Source organism: Trichoderma citrinoviride, assembly GCF_003025115.1.
Source record: "Trichoderma citrinoviride strain TUCIM 6016 unplaced genomic scaffold BBK36scaffold_1, whole genome shotgun sequence".
NCBI lineage: Eukaryota > Fungi > Ascomycota > Sordariomycetes > Hypocreales > Hypocreaceae > Trichoderma > Trichoderma citrinoviride.
The window spans coordinates 1,689,617-1,707,750 of record NW_020194709.1 but is presented as its reverse complement, the minus strand read 5'-3'; the positions used below and the strand labels follow the sequence as shown (position 1 = coordinate 1,707,750).

Sequence of the window (18,134 nt, the reverse complement as noted above, 5' to 3'; positions counted from 1 at the left end):
GTCTTGAAAGCATGATTCTCACGGTGGATAAATGTCCTCCAAGGTGATATATGTGTACCAGATGTTCAAAGCAATGTGCGGCGACACGTAGCGGTAGAGACAGTGAGGGTCATGCAGCCTTCGCTGACTGTCAAAGTGGTGATGCCAGCAAGCCAGCCAGCCAGCCGAGTGTCTGGCAGCTGGCGGCTGGCAAACCAATCCACTGGCAAACCAATTCGAAGACGGAATACTTCAAACACTTTTTCTTCTTGACAAACGAGCACCTTACTTTCACTCCTCTTCACGCTTTCCCGCACCACCGCGGTTCGCTGCATCTCCTCCAGTTGGTTTCTTGACTCTTTGGATATTTGACTCCCGCCATCGCCATTCCAAGCAATCCTCTAACGACCTGAAGAGAGCATGAGAATGAAGTGACATATTGTTTAGTATAGCAGCACGGCAGAAGAAAGAGAGAAGAGAAAAAGAAGAGAAAAAAGAGAAAGAGAGAAGGGGGAGGCAACAATGTCGCGAAACGCACCAGATGGTGGTGATGCCAACATCAGCAGCACTGGCAGCAGCTCTCGGCCTGAAAGCAACCAGGGCAGCACTACCACCTTCAGGACTCCTCGAAAGCAACAACAGCTTCACAGCCTCCAAACTCCTCAACCTGCAGAAGAGTCTCCGTCTCCAACCCCGAGGAGGTACCTATACTCGTACCCAGGCACAGGCACAGGAACAAGGGCCCGCACCGCCACAGACCCGGATAGCGAATGCGCCACACCCACGCCTGCGCCACACCGCTACGGTTTGCGCGCGCGAAGAGCATCTCGAGGCTCGTTTTCGACTCCCTCGCGTCGGCAGCAGCAGCAGCAGCAGCTCACCACGACTCACAATACCACTCCCACCAGGACGAGCGGCAGCGGCGCAGCGGCAATTCGCACGGGCTCTCCGCTCAGCTACGGCATCGACCACTAGAAGCGCGATCTCCAGCAGCGGCGGCGGCATCCTCACGCCCAGGGCAATTGCTGTGTTATTCACAATCCCTGCACCGATACTCATACTACAACAACAGCTGCTGCCAGCAACGCCCACAACAACCAGACACAAACCCAAACTCGCAATCGCAGTCGAAACAATACCAACAACTGCACCTGCAGCCACAACCTTCGTCCGCCCGCAAGCACCATGGCCAGCGGGGGGAAATGGCGCGAGGAGCAGATCCTCATCATCTGCCCCGGCAGCAGGACGACCATGGCCCAGCTGGGCTGCGGCGAGCTGTCGCCGCCGGCCCACCGCATCCCGACGAGGATGTTCAGGGACGAGGAGGAGCCGGAGCAGTGGCGGCCGTACTATACGTACAAGCGGACGACGGTGACGGACGGCGTCGAGCACGAGGAGTGGGTGGAGGATGTGGACGAGGACAAGGGCGCCGTGTGGCCAATTGAGGGTATGTTCGACTTGAATGATGGAAGAGAGAAATTGAAAAATGTTTAGAAGGAGGAGGAGGAGATGCTCCTTTGAAAAACTTGTGGGCTAACATAAAACGTATACAGGCGGCCGCATCGTCCAAATGGACGCCTTCCTCGCCTTCCTCGACCACGTCCACGGCCTCCTCACCACCACATACCACAACACCCCCATCATGCTCATGGCCTCCCCGCAGTGGACGCGCCCCGACTGCGAGACCATTGCCCGCTACATCTTCGAAAAGACAAAGACGCCCGCCCTCTGCCTGATACACAGCGGCATCGCCACGCAGTACGGCCTCAAGTGGCCCAACATGACCGTCGTCGACATTGGCTACGAAAAGGTCGACGTCACCGCCATCCACGACGGCCGCGTCGTCAACCACATGGACCTGGGCAGGCCGCTGCCCGACCGCTTCATCAGCGGCGGAGAGGTCTTCACGCGGAAGCTGCTGCAGCTGCTCGAGGGGCAGGGCTTCAACCATGACATGGCGGAGCAGCTGAAGAAGAGCGGCATCTGCGAGGTGCTGCCCTACGCTCCGGCCAAGAAGGAACTCATGGATCTCCCCGTCGAGTCGTCCTCCACCAACGCACCACAGTCTCAGTCACGCCCAGCAGCCCCGGCGGCAACGACAGCAGAAGAAGGCGCGCCGCCAGGAACAGGCGCGGCCGACTCAACAGTAGCCGCCGCCGCAGAGGCATCCAATCAGTCTGCGGCACCGGCGAATGACGAGGCGGCAGTGGAGGAAGATGTCGCCATGGAGGACAATGATGGCCTCGACGCCGCCGTTGACGAGGACGGCGTGTTGGACGTCGCCACCATCGTCACCAGCGGCCAGACCAAGGAGTTCCTCGCCAAAAAGGAGAAGGAAAAGGAGAAGGGCAAGCCTGGGCGGAAGTCTAACAAGGACAAGGACGGCGACGCGGCAGCTCAAGCACGGCCCTTGCGGCAGCCCAACTCCAAGAGGGTGCGCAACACGTTCTCTTATGAAGAGATTATCATGGAGGAAGTCCCCAAGGAGGTACCAGCGCCAGCCCCGGTATCTGCGCCTACGCAGGATGCGGAAGGCAGCCGCGTGGAAGAAGTTGACGCCACAGAAAAAGCTGCAGAGCCTACAGCAGAGCCGGCAGCACAAGGAACGGAGGCGGATGCAGACTCCAAAGAGCCTGCTCCTGTAGCGACGGAGACCGAGACACCTGTCGTCAAGACCGAGGAGTCAAAGCCCAATGGCAATGACACTGAGAATGCTACGGATTCCAAGCCAGCTGCCGATGCCGCCAACGGAGAGGAGCAAAGCAAGGCGGCCGATACCGATGCCGATGCAAAGGCTGAGACCGACGCCAACGCCAACGATGACGGACCTCGTGAGCTCAGGCCCAAGCGAATCCGGCGCGAGATCGAAGTCGGCCTGGAGCGCTTCCTGTTCGCGGACCGCGAAGAAATCGACCGCATCGTCAGCACCATCTACCGCACAATCCAGGGCGTCGAGGACATGTACATGCGCCCTGCCTGCTGGGACAACCTCGTCTTCGTCGGCAACGGGTCGCGGCTGCGCGGGCTCAAGGACAACATCCTGCAGACGCTCACCGCGCGGCACCTCATCTCGCCGTCGACGGCCACCATGTTCACGTCGGAGCTGCCGTCCAACGTGGCGACGCCCGCGGGCACCGGCTCGCAGACGCCCGTCGGCTCCTTCAGCGGCGGCCCGCACCAGCTGGCCAGCGGCGGCGGCGTCAACCCGCTGCTGCAGGCGGCCACGACGGCCAGCACCTTTGGCGTCCCCGGCCGGGACACGATCCAGGTGGCCACGGGGTCGACGCCCATGGTCGGCTCCGAGGCTGCGGGCCCCGCGAGCGGCCACCACTTCCACAGCCAGACGCCCACCAGCATCCGCACGATTGCGCTGCCGACGTACCTGAGCGAGTGGAGCAAGAACGGCTTCGAGGAGGCCATGTTCCTCGGCGCCCAGGTGGCCGCCAGGATAGCCTTTTGCCTGCACTCCAACATGGACGCTCAGGCGATTGAGGCCCAGAAGTCGATGAGCCTGAGCAGAGTCGATTACAAGTAAGTGTCCGTAAACTTTCGCTCCGTATTATAATGGTTGCTAACCCTACTCAACCAACTAGTGAACACGGCCCCAAAGCCATCCGCACACATTCCATGCTCAGCTGAAAAGCGTTTCAGGAACTGGTGGGGAGGGACTCGATCGATGTGTAGTTGAGAGAAGGTATAAGATCTATCAAAACGGCCCTTTGTCTAATGTGTACTTTCTATGCGCGCCGCAGTTTACTGGGATGAAAAGGGGACAATTACCTGCTCACTTGAGTCTTTTGTCTTCTTCTAAAGTATTGGAAAGGATCGGCTCCGATGGCGTATCTGGTCCGAATTACGAGAGAAACGCAACAAATAAAACATGGAAAAATATATTGAAAGGAAAATGCACTGAAGGATGGACTCTCCCAGTGACTGGCGGAGTTGCAAGGGTAGATACGATCTTCCAGAGTAGGTAGTTGTAGGAGATTGAGACATACCATGAATGTTCAAGTCCGTAGAAAGTCAGTATTGTACTTCCTTTTTCTCTTTCATTCACTATCCGATATGCATGTACAAAAATGGAGTGACGCTGTCTGCCCCCTTTTATCCAGAACCGCTGCTGTATCCAGATATGATTCTCCCAAGGCTCTTCTCCGCAGCGACTTTGGTAGTTTCCCCGTCATCCATCTCAGGCTGGGTGTGCCATCGCCTCATTCGTTCAGACGGCTTCCTTCTGCCGCTTCCCAAACCCTGTGGATAGTAAAGCAAAAGCTCTCCTCGCTCAGTACATCACCCCTTTTCCGCTTTCGAGTGGTCAACGCGGCAAATATGCTGTTTCTCCCTCCCCCGCGTGTGGATATCATGCTGCACAATGCGTTGCCTCGAGTGAGAGGAGGAGGGCCTGGGATGCGCAAACGTGCGCCATTGCGCGGCTTCTTCTAGCCCGCTGCATTTCTGGCGGCAGCCTCTCGGGCTGCTGAGTGCCAGTCTGTCTTAAGCAGGTAAGTATATTCGATGGAGGAGACCCTATAATGATCACGGGTTAGCCCACTGCATCGTCGCCTTCAAGGAAGTGTAGAGAGAAAGGACTTGGCTTACAAGAATAGGCCGACGCTGACACCAGCCCACAGGCCTTGCAGCTTCCAGTTGGCCCCAAAGGCCAGCGCCAGAGAAATCGGTAGCGAGACGGCATAGTACGAGATAAGGTTGACTGGCCCGCCGATGCTCTGCTTGCCAATGCCACGCAGCAATCCGTGCGCGCCGGCACTCAGGCAGTCAAACACCTGCATAACGGCGACAACGGGCAGAACGCTGGCCACGATGGAAATCACCCCATCGTCGTCCGTGAAGAGCAGCGGCAGGTGGTATCGAAGAGTGCTGTAGATGGTAAAGTTGAGCAGTCCGAGGATACAATGCGTCACAAATGTCTGGATGAGCGTTAGTAATGACCCGAGTTTTGCTTTGCCTTCTCTATAGGAGAGGAATCACACATACCACTTTGCCAGTCACTCTGGCTGCGTCGACCAGGCCAGCTCCAATCAAGTTGGCCACACGCGTCGACGCGGCAATGGACATGGGAAAGGGGATCTGGTACGAGATGGATGCAATCGTCGAAACGACGCTCTGGGCCGCGAGGTAATCCGATCCGAAGCGGCTGGCCAGGAGCGTCAGGATCTCAAAAGCAAGCCACTCGGCTTCGACCATGATCATGCCCGGCAGCGCCAGCCGAATCATGACCCACCAGTTGCTGAGCGCTCGCTTGCTGAAACCGCCCCAGCATTCGCGGCCGTTGACGAAGCGGACATAGCAAAAGAGAAGGACCGGCAGGATGTTCTCCGTAATGGCCACGGCAATGGGCGCGCCCACGAAGCCGTACTCCAGCTTCCAGACGAGCAACCAGGTGAGGAAGACGTTGAAGGGAGCGGCGAAGAGGAGGACGTACGTCGTGGCCTTGAAGAGGCCCTGCGATTGAGTGAAGCGCTTGCCGCACTCAAACAGGATGACGCCCGGGATGGCAAAGATCATGACCCGGAGGTAGAGGGCGGCAAGGCGAGCAGACTCCGGGTTAGGCACCATGCGCTGCAAGATTGGCTCGGCCCCGAATAGCCACAGCAGGATGACGGGCACCGAGAGGGTCAGGAGGAAGCATGCCATGCGCTGGCACTGCAAGCCGACCAGGTGCTTGTGGCCAGACCCGTAAGCCTGGGCGCAGAGAGTATCCAGACTCGTAGCCAGGCCCTGGAAGGGAGCCAAGCAGGAGATGGCTTGTGACATGTTGGCCACTATAGATGAAGTAGACGAGTCAGTTTCGATTCGTTGTCCTCTTTGGGTGGCTGCATATTTGTGTAGTATTTGGGTATGACTGCCGACTTACATGATATAGCTCCCAGCTCTATGGTTCCGATGCGACCAACGGCAAAGATGCCGGCCACGTTGATCGAGTATTGGAGGAAAAAGGTGACAATCAGGGGCCCGCAGTATGACAGAACCGTCTTGGCCTCGCGCTGCCACGTCGTGCGAATGCGTCCCGTCGTGATGGCCTCCTCCCACTGCTCGTCCACATCATCGTCGCCCGCGGGAGCGGGTCGCTGTCGGCGGGATCGTGTGCCATAGTCGAGGTCGTCGTCCCGGGAGAGCAGCGGCGCATCATCTTCTGACTCGTTCTCGTACTCCTCAACAGGCACTTTGGTGCTGAACATCTTTCGGTAGATTCGAGCGGGAATCGACTGGCTCTTGTTGGCATGTTTCGGTGGCAGGACGTGGTTATCCCGCAGGAGGCTGCGCTCGGCATCGCGAGATTGCTTTCGCTCTAGTGGAGTCAAGATGGGCTCGTCCAGGCCGTTTGGGTTGAAGGCAGGCCGCGCTGCGCCGTAGGCCACGCCGCTGGGCCGGCGGTACATGAAGTGATGGCCATGCTCGGCGTCGATCTGGTCGTCGGCGGGATCGAAGTCGTCATCGGTACATTCTGCAATATCCTGCGCCAGAACCTGGCCGGCAAGAGGAGACCCAGAACGAAACGAAGGCGGAAAGGCCGGGTGATCGTGGCCAGAGGGCCCGGGGCTGCCACTGGCAGCGGGACTCATGGTGATATAATCGTCTCTTCAGAGGAGGAGAAGGAGGTTCGAGATATTGGATGTAGTCGGATGTCGAGGACCAAGCGGCCGGTGGGAATCCACCATCAAACCACTTGACTTGACCGGCTCGTCTTCCTGATATGACAGCTTTCTCTATATTTGTCGCTTGTTCTCTTGCTCAATACGGTTCAAGTCCTTCCCGCCGACCTGAGCAACAACCACGGATGGTGTGACTCAGAAGACAGTGAAAGAGAAGTCGCACAAGCAGTACAGTCGTCGATCCTAGCAGACCTCGAGCAGGAAACGTCGTCGAGATTTAGTGTCGAGTCAAAGGACCAGGCCAATTTGCTCCGAGGATTCACTCAAGAAAAAAGCTACCAGCTTTTTTCGGGAGGCTCCGCCCTTCAAATTTGATGTGCGCCGGAGGTAGCAGCACGAGTCACCGGAGGAGAGAGGCGAGACAATGATTCGAGGCGTGCGGAATTGCTGTTGGACGAGGCTGACGGCCGGAGATGGTGTTGACAAGCCAAAGGGGAGGAAGAAGGTGAAGCTGGGCAAAACGAGCACCTGCGGGTTTGGGCTAAAGATGTACCTGTAGATGAAGATGAGCAACGATCGCTAGCACGTAGCTCGGTACTCGGGCTATGTCGTATTGGTACTAGGTGCCATCTTCGGACAGCTCTTGACGGCATAACGCAGGCAAGCTAATGGAGGTACTAGCCCGACAGGGAGGAGGTACCTTGCTTCAACTCCATCGGACTAAGGCACTCCATACCTCAAGCACGACCCTCTCGGGTAGCATCGCCGCGATGCACCAGGTAGCGCTGCTGCATGTGGCAGGCAAAAAGAGACGCTGCGTCGTGTCTGCCCGGTACCGCTGCAGAAGAAGTCCTCATATTACATAACTGCCTGCCTATACCTACTAGGCACGAGTACTCGCTCCGATCAGGTCGTACACATTTCGTAACCTCTCCGCGTGTCTCTGTCCAACCTCAGGTCACAGCAGATGGAGATATATTGTATGTACGACTTACACTTATACAAGGCATTTCAGAGCCCAACGTCTGCCTTTCCTATAGCATCAAGCCCTCAAGCCGTCGTCAAAAGTCATGCACCTTGCGTGCTCGCTTGCACGCCATCCATATCTCGCAATCAGCATCAAACCAAGTATGTATCAGAAAAAGCCGACATTGACCCGTTTACGCTGAGCGGCTGAACCGACGCACAAGACAAGGATTGAGGGGTAGAAACGAGAGAAAGTTGGATGGAAGGGCAAGATCCCACGCACACGCCAAGGACAACCCGCTGACGATGGCTCCCAAGTCTCACCTGGTCTTTAACCACCCCTGTCTCGGACCGGCTTAGCAGAGGCGGCGGCGGCGCAGTCACTGTTTGTCACTGATTGTGGCATCTCCAACTGCTCCAGAACGGTGACTGAGTTATTGCCGTCCTAAACAGACAAAGGATGGAGAAGGGCAGGGCGGGCGAAGAGACGAGCGACTTCGGGTTGGACATGCTTACGCCTGAATCCACACGGCATGCTGGCAGCAACGTGCTCACTTACAAGACATGGACACGGTCTGACTTGGACTCGTAGCATCATCCAAACGACAAAAAGGCGTGCTGATCATGTCGGCCTCGCCCTGTGCCTGCAAAAGCTGCATGGACTGCAGAAGACTCACACTGAGCAGTCACCAGCCTGTAGTATTGACTAGGAATTTAGCCAGACGCCCTGCCGGCTACATCTGATACCCGTTGCTCATAGATGTGGTAGATATGGATTCATCCATACGGAAACTAGCCTCCGGAGCAGCTATCCCCTGTCCGCACATCAACACCCTTTGCCCATGTGCCCACCCCGTCACTTAGTACCGCGTACGTCTGTGCGGTATCGCTCAGCTCCATAGACACAACCAGAGGAGAAAAGGCCGTGGTATTACAGCATACGTCGGAGAGGGGTCCAAGCTCGTTCAGGGAAAGCAGAGGGCAAGCCTCCGCATGCGCCGCACCCGCACCGGCATGCATACCTGGACTGCCACCCACCACTGCGTCACGGCGTTGCTCCAGGGGTCAATATCGGTGTGCATGCAGCTACTCCGTATGAAGTATTACACCACCGTCAAGCTTCGACTCTCCCCTTCATCTGTGCCTCCGCGCTCTACCCGTAGAGCCTTCCTTGCCTGCCCACATGCACCTAGGCACTGTCGCCTGTCGGGTACATCCACATACAGCCTTTGCAGTCAGGCTCCGAGTGGGCGGCAGTCGCCACCCAGGGAACCTCGTCCTTGCCGTATGCCTGCAGCGGCATGCTATACGGTATCCGAAGACCAATGAGGGGCCTTTGTCCTTCTGTGAATGGCGATGCGCCCAGGGTATCCGACTGGAACGAGGTCACCATGACCCCGTCTTCACAGAGCAGCCCCGGCCACACCAGCACACCAACCTCCCACGAAGCGATTCGAACATTTCCTGTGGCGGAATTTAGAGCTTCCCCCCACGCTTGCTTCGACAGGTTTGCCGACGTTAGCATGGCCCAGTCGATCGTGTTGCTTTCGTTGAAGCGTATATACGTCTTGATGTGCGGGGCCGCTCGGTTTCGCCCGCCATCGCCGCTGATTGGCGATTCTGCAGGAAGCTCTATACACGGGGTTAGTCCACGTATCGGTAATTTGTACAGGTAGCCATAGCCATGGTGTTGGTCACGATCTTCGTATCAATATCGAACAAGTGGTTTCACTCCAAAGTAAAGGAGGAAGAAAGACGCGGAGACAAAAAGGACTCACTTGCTCCGCATGCGCTGTCGTTGGCCCAATGGTGTAATATTGGCCGGAGATAGCTCAGCTGCCGAATCTGCTGCGGCGACTGTATCTTGGTGTGGATTGAATGCCCCGAAGCGTAGCCATCTAACGACTTTCGAATCTCCTCTGCCGTGGGGAAGACGACCTTGAAGCTGGGTCTCTTCGTGTTCGGCGTCAGGGATGTGGCTAGCGACTTGAACAAGGTGTTCTGCAGCCAATCATCCTTGGCACCAAGGGTCGCAATGGAAGATATCTGAACCACGATTTGCGACTGTCCACGCTCAACCGGCACACATCGTAAGCATCTCTGCAATGCGGCCCAACCCCAGGCTGGCTTGCTATCATTACGAAAGTTGTGCCTGCCCGGAACACTAGCGATGAAGGCTGCCCGTATACTTGAGAAGTCGAAGCCGACGAGACGATCTACCAGTTGTTTGCAAGTAGGTCTGTACAACTCATACTCTTTCAAGTAAGCCAGCAAGTCTACTTTGAACCTCGTGCCGCTACCAATTGGAAGCTGCTGTCCTTGCTGTAACAGGGTATTTTCTGACTCTCGCAGCCTGGGCAGCTTCGGGGATTTCCACACGCCATTAGTCATGTTGGTCCAGTCCCTGGGAATCATATTGGCTGTGTGAATAACGACTTGTGCGGTGTCGTCGGAGCGAAAGATGACCATCATCTTGGAGTGGTGAGTGCCAAACATCTCGGACATGGGCGCGCAATGTAGATGAACGTTGTGAAACTGAGCTGCGCTGTCCTATGCCATATAACAGTTGAAGATTGTTTAGTATCAGTCCAATAATATATTATTTCCAGAATGTGGAAGGAGAGGGGAAAAGGTATGAAACTTGCAAGAGAACATCTACCTCAGTAACGGTTGAGGAGACAGATAAAGCATCAACCACGTACCGAAAGTGCAGCACGGCTCGCGTCACTCTTTTTCCAGAATCCGTGAACCACGTGTAATTGGACTCTATTCCTCACCATCTCATCAAAGGCACTCAGCACGAAGGGAATGTCGTGAAGAAAATTGAACTGCCAGCACTCGGTGATCAGAGGGTCGCCCAGGATGTCCCGAAGCCTAACTGTGTCCTTATTCAGTTCTTCTGGCAGATCCCGAATTCGAGTGAGTTGCCATGGTGATTTCTGGGTTTGTCCTTGACGAATCCGTTTGCGCGGAGGACTAATGGGACGCGATAGCGATGAGAGGATTCCAGACTCCTTGTCTTCCTCCTCGTCGAGGTTCCGCTTCCGAGAACTGTCCATGATCTTAGGGTAAGACTGCCGATTCCGACAGTGGCTTATTGAGCATCTGCTGTTATGGCGAGACAATGGGACAATCAGTTGAAGTTTGCGGATAAGAAGACGAGTGTTCATGAAGCTGAAGAAAAGAAGAGATGTGGAGATAAGAAGAGGTTTCCGGGAAGGAGGCAGTTGATTCTGTTCGCTGTTTTACCCGTTGTTGTGAAGCAGTTGCGACGTCTCTCTCATCTGCGCTTGCTCCTTCCAGCAATTGAACCTTCAGTTGAGAAGCTGCAATGCCGGGTACATGTCGTACAGCGTATTATCGTGACGTGACGCAAGTACCGTACTAGGCCGCGGCATGAACCAATCAGCGACTGCGATCAAGCCACACCACTCGCCTCACATGTGGCGGACCACGTCGTTTCATCTCCGTGTCTCCAATCTCCCTTTATCTACATCTTCAACGAGCACGAGGACGGAGCATCACATAGTAGTATATGTAACTGCTACGGCTCCCGCCTGGTCCCAGTCGCCGATTCACGAGCTTTCCGGGCATTGCTTGGGCGGCTCTGTCACCGCCAGCACCGACAGACAGCGTCCAGTCTCGCGAATGGCTCCAGCTTACGTGCTCTGATCCTCGTTTCAATTGTCGTACCTGAATTCCAATCAGTGGCTGTTATACCCCGAAGCGGCGCTTCCTCTTCGCTGATCGATTCCTGAGGCTTTTGATAAACTCGGGGTGCTGTTCGAGATTACGTCGCAGCCGCTCCTGGTTTTCTTTCACAGACTTCAGCCCGGGTCTGCCCTCTCTCTTCCCGTCTATATTCGCACCATCGTCCAGCGCCTTCGAGGTCGCTCAACCACCAGCCCACCATGCGGCTGACATCCTTCTCCTTCCTCTCTGGCTTGGCCGCGCTCGGGCTCCTTGCGTTCCCGGCACTGGCAGAGGATGAAGCGGAAAACGTCGTCAAGCCCACATATTTCGACTCTGTTATGGTGCCTCCCTTGACAGAATTGACGCCGGACAACTTCAAAGAGGTGGCAAGCAATACCAAATGGCTTTTTGTGAAGCACTACAGGTACGACCTAATCATATAACTCTCTATTCTGGCTCAAGCTGACATGTATCCGCGGTCCAGTCCGTATTGCCACCACTGCATCAGCTACGCCCCGTACTTCCAGACAACCTACGAATACTACTACACATCCAAGCCGGAAGGAGCTGGCGACAAGAGCTTCACCGACTTTTACGATTTCAAATTTGCTGCCGTGAACTGCATTGCCTACAGCGACCTTTGCGTTGAGAATGGCGTCAAGTTATACCCCACTACGATTCTATATGAGAACGGCAAGGAGGTCAAATCCGTGACGGGAGGCCAGAACATCACCTTTCTGTCTGGAATTATCGAAGAAGCTCTGGAGAAGTCGAAACCTGGATCTCGGCCCAGGTCTCTCGCCCTGCCCCTGCCAGGCGAGAAAGAGAGCCCCGAGTCTGAGCCCGAGACAGCCCTAAAGAGCGGAACCGAGGGGAAGAAGCCCAAGAAGCCAGTTGCCACGCCCAACGAAGATGGAGTGTCAGTTTCCCTGACGGCCGAAAACTTCCAGCGCCTGGTGACAATGACCCAGGATCCCTGGTTCATCAAGTTCTACGCGCCCTGGTGCCCCCATTGCCAGGACATGGCGCCTACCTGGGAGCAGCTAGCGAAGAGCATGAAGGGCAAGCTCAACATCGGAGAGGTCAACTGTGACAAGGAGTCGCGATTGTGCAAAGACGTCGGTGCGCGGGCGTTTCCCACTATTCTGTTCTTCAAGGGCGGAGAGCGCTCAGAGTACGAGGGGCTCCGAGGCCTAGGCGACTTTATTCAGTATGCCGAAAACGCCGTCGACCTTGCCAGCGGAGTGCCCGACGTGGACTTGGCAGCATTCAAGGCCCTCGAGCAGAAGGAAGATGTCATCTTTGTCTACTTCTACGACCACGCCACCACATCGGAGGACTTCAATGCCCTCGAGAGGCTACCCCTGAGTCTCATCGGACATGCCAAACTGGTCAAGACCAAGGATCCCGCCATGTACGAGCGCTTCAAGATCACGACTTGGCCGAGATTCATGGTCTCGCGGGAAGGCCGTCCTACTTACTACCCTCCTCTCACTCCCAACGCAATGAGGGATACCCATCAAGTTCTGGACTGGATGAGATCGGTCTGGCTTCCCCTGGTCCCTGAACTGCTGGTTACCAACGCCCGCCAGATCATGGAAGGCAAGATTGTTGTCCTCGGCGTCCTGAACCGAGACGACCAGGAATCCTTCCAGGGTGCGCTTCGAGAGATGAAGAGCGCAGCCAACGAGTGGATGGACAGGCAGATTCAAGAATTCCAGCTCGAGCGGAAGAAGCTGCGAGACGCGAAGCAGATGAGGATTGAAGAAGCCGAGGACCGAGACGACCAGCGCGCCTTGCGGGCCGCCAAGGCTATCCATGTTGACATGAGCAATTCTGGACGGAGAGAAGTAGCCTTTGCGTGGGTCGACGGCGTAGCGTGGCAGCGCTGGATCCGGACCACGTATGGCATTGACGTCAAGGATGGAGAAAGAGTCATCATCAATGACCAAGATGTAAGTTCCGAGCCTCCCTTGTGGCCCCCTTCTGGAGGGACATCTTCTCCTTTTGAACATAATGACTGACCCATATCACCCAATCAGAACCGCAAGTACTGGGACAGCACCGTGACGGGCAACTACATCCTCGTCAGCCGCACGTCCATCCTGGAGACGCTCGACAAGGTCGTCTACACCCCGCAGGCCCTCAAGCCCAAGCTCACCATTTCTTCCTTTGAAAAGATCTTCTTCGACATTCGCGTCTCCTTCACCGAGCACCCTTACCTGACCCTGGGCTGCATTGTCGGCATTGCCTTTGGCGTCTTCTCCTGGCTGCGCGGCCGCTCTCGTCGTGGACGCGGCCACTTCCGGCTCGAGGATTCAATCAGCATCCGAGATTTCAAGGAGGGCTTCCTTGGTGGATCTAACGGTAACACTAAGGCCGACTGATCGTATACCCTACGAAGATCCTGGCGAATATGGGCATCTGCCCTGACTTTCAGATGGAGTTATCAGGAGGGAAAGGGGAGCAACACGGGTTTTCCAAAAGGGATCTAATGAAGAGCGGGGCATATAATGCAGGAGTTTATGAGGGATTGGGGAAGCCTGCCATGAAACCGCTTTCTGGACAAAACGGTAGACTGTGGTATTGCCCCCTTGATGCGCGGACGGCAGCTGGTGTGAAGACTGCGCCAACGAGAGGCGTCCAATTCCTGCCCGTGCCTCTACTCTCCGGTGGACGGGGACATGCACGCTCAGTCTCCCTGTCTCTTTCTCCCCACCTCTCTGTCCTCATGTATAAGGTGGCTGGTTGGACGGAGTGTCTGCATATGCTCTTGTATACTACTTATACATACGAGTAGCTTTATTCAACTAATGACTTTTGGTTTAGATTTTGTCGTTACTACCTTTGTAATGTATATAGGCCATGAACCTTTTTACGCAGCTACCTGTTGTCATGTTCTCGCAACTAGTCAGTGACCAAGTCATGCCACTCACTCGCTACTCGAGTCTACGTGTACAGTTCATCCGTTAGTCCGTTCAGAGTCAGTCCCTCCTTGGCAATATCATCAACCTCAATAAGGAACTGGAGGGGCATGTTGATGAGGGTGCCACGAATACGGCTCAGCCACTCCTTTAGCTCCTGCACACCGCCGGGGAACTCTTCGCGGACGGCGTGACCATACGGGACCTTGTTCTCGTCCTTTCCATCGTCGGATTTCTTGTCGTCTCCCTTGGCGGTGGGGATAGTGAAGTGCTTTGAGAAGAACTCGTCGTAGTCGTCCCAGGTGCGCACGTGGTCGTCGGGGACGGGGTGGAATGCCCGGCTGAACACTTCGGTGTTGGTGTTTGCCGTGTCTTCCCACAGGTTCAAAAAGTCTGGGCTCAGGGGATCCTCTACAAGTCGATCGGCGGACGAGCCCCAGTCGTAGTCGTTGGGTGCGTCAGTCACCGGCAGCCAGTTCTGGTCTGGTCTGTCGCATCGCTGGTCGGGCAGCAAGCCGAGGTGCTTGCGGAAGATTTGCCTCCGCAGAGAAGCGGCAAATTCGCTGGCCGCGTACTGCTCACCGTTCATGTAAGAGTCGAGGTTGAGAGGGCCCTCGATCACCACAGCAATCTCAGAGTCGTGGGTTCCCAGTTGCGAGCGATCGTTCAGGTTGGCAGAGCCGCAAATAACGACGCGGTCATCCGCAATGAGGAGTTTCGAGTGGATATAGAGCTGCTCGCTGACAAAGGCGTTGAACTCGTCTTCAGGCTCGCCGTCCCAGGGGATGTCGGCAATGTTGGGGCCGTCCATCATGTAAGCGGCGCTCACGGTATCCAGAGTCTCGTCCTGGACTGATCGGGCTTGACGTTGGTATCTGTCGTAGTCGTAAGAATCGCCATCATCACCGCCGTAACGCTCCTCGTTGACATAGTCGTCGTGATATCTTCGCGCATCCTCATACGAGACGCCAGAGCGAGATTCCGCCTGCTGCATGGTGCCGGATGTGTTGATGCGGTCATAGTTTCGAAGGTTGTAGAAACCGATGTACTCCCGGGGGTTTTCGATGCCCGCAGCGACAAGCTTTTGGATAATGCTGTGACCGCCTCGGCTAATGGAGTTGTATTGATACTCCATGATGGCTCGAGTTCCGAGGGCTTCCTTGGACTTCAAGTCTCCAGCAAAGGCTGGGACAGAGGGCATCACTACCCACACCTTGAACGCCTGACCCTCCTCGTATGCTCGAACGATGCGGTCAACTATGGCAGCGCCAATCTTGTTGGAAACGGGGCGCTGCTCATCACTCGTGGCCGTGATGAAAAACTTGTCATGATGGTCAGCATGTGTTTGATAATTGTTAAGTCCTTTTGTAGTATTGGATCGCGTACCTGATTCTCAATGTAGACAAAATGCTTTGCATTCGTGATGGCGCCAACGTATGCATTTGCGATGGAATGCTCCGTGGGGTGGCCGGATGACCATGGGCAGCAGCTGGACTGAAGGTTAGCGAAGCTGACTTTTATATGTAGTCGTTAGTAGATAGCCACAGACCTTCGAGTAAGCTGAATGCGCGTAGCTTCCCTGTTACTGCGCCTTCCGTAGGAGCGCTCGTCGTCGTATCGTTCGTCGTCGTAGTCACGATGGGATCGGTGCCTCTCCGAGAAGCCCAGGTTTCCCATTTCCTCGGTAAGAGAGTCAGTAAAGCGACTGAACATGCCGCGGCGGCCGCCGCGTTCCTCCTCGTACTCTCGCTCTCCATCTCCTCGCCGCTCGTATTCCTCTTGTTCATAGCCTTCTTCTTCATGTCGTCGCCGTGACGAACGATGTCCTCCCGGCAGGCTGAGCCTTTCATATTTCCCGGGGTCCTTCTCGTTATACTTTGCGTCAAACATGAAGTTCCTTGTCCCAGTCAGTTAGAGAACCAAACAAGCTTGGGAGATCTTCCTCGTACCATCTATCGACAAAGTGGGCGACAAGATCGGACACGATTGGGCCGTTCATAGACAAGGCGACATCTGACCAACCCATTCTCGAGCTCTTGGTTCGATCCACTGCGCATGTCATCAGCACCCTATAAATGAGCTTGTAGAGACGGAGGGCTGACTCACGTTGATTCTGCTCCCAGTTACCAACATCGGCAAAGTCGAAAATTCGAGCGTTGTTATAGTCCTGGCCCGGGAAGATGGTGTTGTCGATGTTTGCAGGATGAGCATCGGCAATTGGATGGGCTTCATGTTTACGTTAGCAAGAAGGCTTCATCCAGACTACTACGTCTCTACTCACAGTTGGTGTCCCATCGTCCAAAGCCTGAAGAAAGAGGTTAGTGACACTCTTATATTTGAGGATAAAGAGGAGTAACAGAAAGGTGCAAACATACACATATCCAGACCACCCATGAAAACGAGATTACGGTCGATAACAAGGAGCTTTTCATGATGTGCCCAGTAGAGAACAACATCGTCTGCCGCGCCGTAGATTGCCTTGAGCGTGTCCTTGGATACAGTAGCCAGGTCAAAGTTTGTCAAGTTCTTGAACGAGTTGCCAATTTCCGAAGCAAGGTCGTATCCAGCCGGTGCGTGGTCGGGATGTCGGAAGACGCTGATGTTGGGGTGCAGCTTCTCGAGGGCATGCTTTGTGTGCTATACATGTTGTGAATGAGCCACGTCCAAATTTTGCAAATACTATAGTAGAGGACACTGCTGTCTGAATGACATACCGCAGAGTTGAGAGTGAGGGCGGCCTCGACTTCCTTGTACACGATGACGTGAACCTTGACGCCGCGTTCGGCGGCAGCTTGGAGCATAGCATCGAGACGATACTGCTCGTTACGAGAAGGTGGTCGACGAAGGTAAAGCTCAGGGCTCAGCCACCAGTCGAGGATATATATGCTCTCCTCCGCCCCTGTCAGGCAAGTATTAGTAATACAACTTTGAGATGAGATACCTCGCCGAGACAGGCGCATAGATCTTACGTTGAAGAGCCTCAGACACGGCCCAGAAGTAGGAGCAGCCATCGACGAACCACTTGATGTTGCCAGAAGAAGGGGCTACAAAGGACTGGTATCTGTTGGCAACGTGTTCTTCTGGGTGAAGCTCATCGCACTGATAGCCCGAATGCGAGTGAGAGTGCTTCTCAGCATCATTGTCGCCTTCAAAGAGGGCCTCGACTTTATCGAGAAGACCCATTGCGAGACTTGATGTACGGCAGACCGAAGGAATCGGAGCCCGACAAATGGGGGGCTGTTGATTCGAGAAATTCGAGGACAGAGGCTTGCTGTAATGCAGGCACCACTGGAGAAAGAGTAAGTGAATGATGTTGATGCTGGTAAAAGAGCTGTCGCACACCAACAGTACAGCTCCTTTGTTGAAGTCGAAACTACGAATGGCAGCCGAGAGATGTGCTTAAATGGTACCAAACACGCGTTCACAGAGAAGTAGAGAGGGGCGAAGAGGGGTGAGGAGGTGCTCTGAATCGGAGCTGCTGGAAATTCAGGGTGCAAGCCTGCCGGGTCGCATGTGCGTCTGACGATTGCATCGTATCACAGGTGGCCGAGAGCCCTGAGCCCCGTTTCTTACTGCGTTCAGTGGATCGAAGCACGATGCAAGCACAGCCACTGAGCGTCAGTTTGCGAGGCCGCTTGTGCTGGTGGGCTTTGCTCAGAGGGGCACGAGACAGATGATCCGTTTTGCCAGCACAATGCATCGAAGGATATTGGTGAGCTGATTGGCTGGGAGCGTGGATGGCACCTCCAATGTTGTCAATGCCTTCCAATAGCCCCTGAATGGAGACATAACCTTCAAAGCTCCCGTCGGAGGGGCATGAATCCCGCGAGCCCGCCTTGCCCACTAGGAGAAGAGCTGGAGCTCTGGCAAGTTAGCGAGTCAGAAGTGCGGGGTCGGTGAGGAGCGAGAATAGTTTATACGTTGTACGTCCCTCCTTGACCATCGTTGCTTGCTTGCT

General features: G+C 55.3%; 5 protein-coding genes across 5 annotated transcripts; 3 read left to right on the top strand and 2 right to left on the bottom strand.

Annotated features, from left to right (window-relative positions):
- Window positions 1–501: 501 nt before the first annotated feature.
- On the top strand, window positions 502–954 carry BBK36DRAFT_1155386 (hypothetical protein; the record flags this gene model as incomplete). The annotated part of the gene is made up of 1 exon (XM_024893825.1): window positions 502–954. One exon carries the CDS (start codon window positions 502–504, stop codon window positions 952–954), a length of 453 nt encoding a protein of 150 aa, XP_024753906.1.
- Window positions 955–1,164: 210 nt separating this feature from the next.
- On the top strand, window positions 1,165–3,618 carry BBK36DRAFT_1107637 (actin-like ATPase domain-containing protein; the record flags this gene model as incomplete). The annotated part of the gene is made up of 5 exons (XM_024889272.1): window positions 1,165–1,426; window positions 1,533–2,125; window positions 2,156–2,620; window positions 2,816–3,510; window positions 3,573–3,618. The coding sequence occupies 5 exons, from the start codon at window positions 1,165–1,167 to the stop codon at window positions 3,616–3,618; spliced, it is 2,061 nt and encodes a 686-aa protein (XP_024753905.1).
- An 800-nt stretch (window positions 3,619–4,418) lies between these two features.
- Window positions 4,419–10,618, bottom strand: BBK36DRAFT_1174795 (MATE efflux family protein; the record flags this gene model as incomplete). The annotated part of the gene is made up of 8 exons (XM_024895937.1): window positions 4,419–4,506; window positions 4,579–4,907; window positions 4,975–5,762; window positions 5,855–6,579; window positions 7,250–7,297; window positions 8,936–9,191; window positions 9,338–10,109; window positions 10,262–10,618. The coding sequence occupies 8 exons, from the start codon at window positions 10,616–10,618 to the stop codon at window positions 4,419–4,421; spliced, it is 3,363 nt and encodes a 1,120-aa protein (XP_024753904.1).
- Window positions 10,619–11,470: 852 nt separating this feature from the next.
- On the top strand, window positions 11,471–13,639 carry BBK36DRAFT_1108665 (thioredoxin protein; the record flags this gene model as incomplete). The annotated part of the gene is made up of 3 exons (XM_024889386.1): window positions 11,471–11,676; window positions 11,737–13,207; window positions 13,295–13,639. The coding sequence occupies 3 exons, from the start codon at window positions 11,471–11,473 to the stop codon at window positions 13,637–13,639; spliced, it is 2,022 nt and encodes a 673-aa protein (XP_024753903.1).
- A 562-nt stretch (window positions 13,640–14,201) lies between these two features.
- Window positions 14,202–17,359, bottom strand: BBK36DRAFT_139030 (phospholipase; the record flags this gene model as incomplete). Its single annotated transcript, XM_024897459.1, has 8 exons — window positions 14,202–15,497; window positions 15,563–15,665; window positions 16,102–16,225; window positions 16,283–16,402; window positions 16,458–16,481; window positions 16,552–16,813; window positions 16,891–17,075; window positions 17,146–17,359. 8 exons carry the CDS (start codon window positions 17,357–17,359, stop codon window positions 14,202–14,204), a joined length of 2,328 nt encoding a protein of 775 aa, XP_024753902.1.
- Window positions 17,360–18,134: the final 775 nt, after the last annotated feature.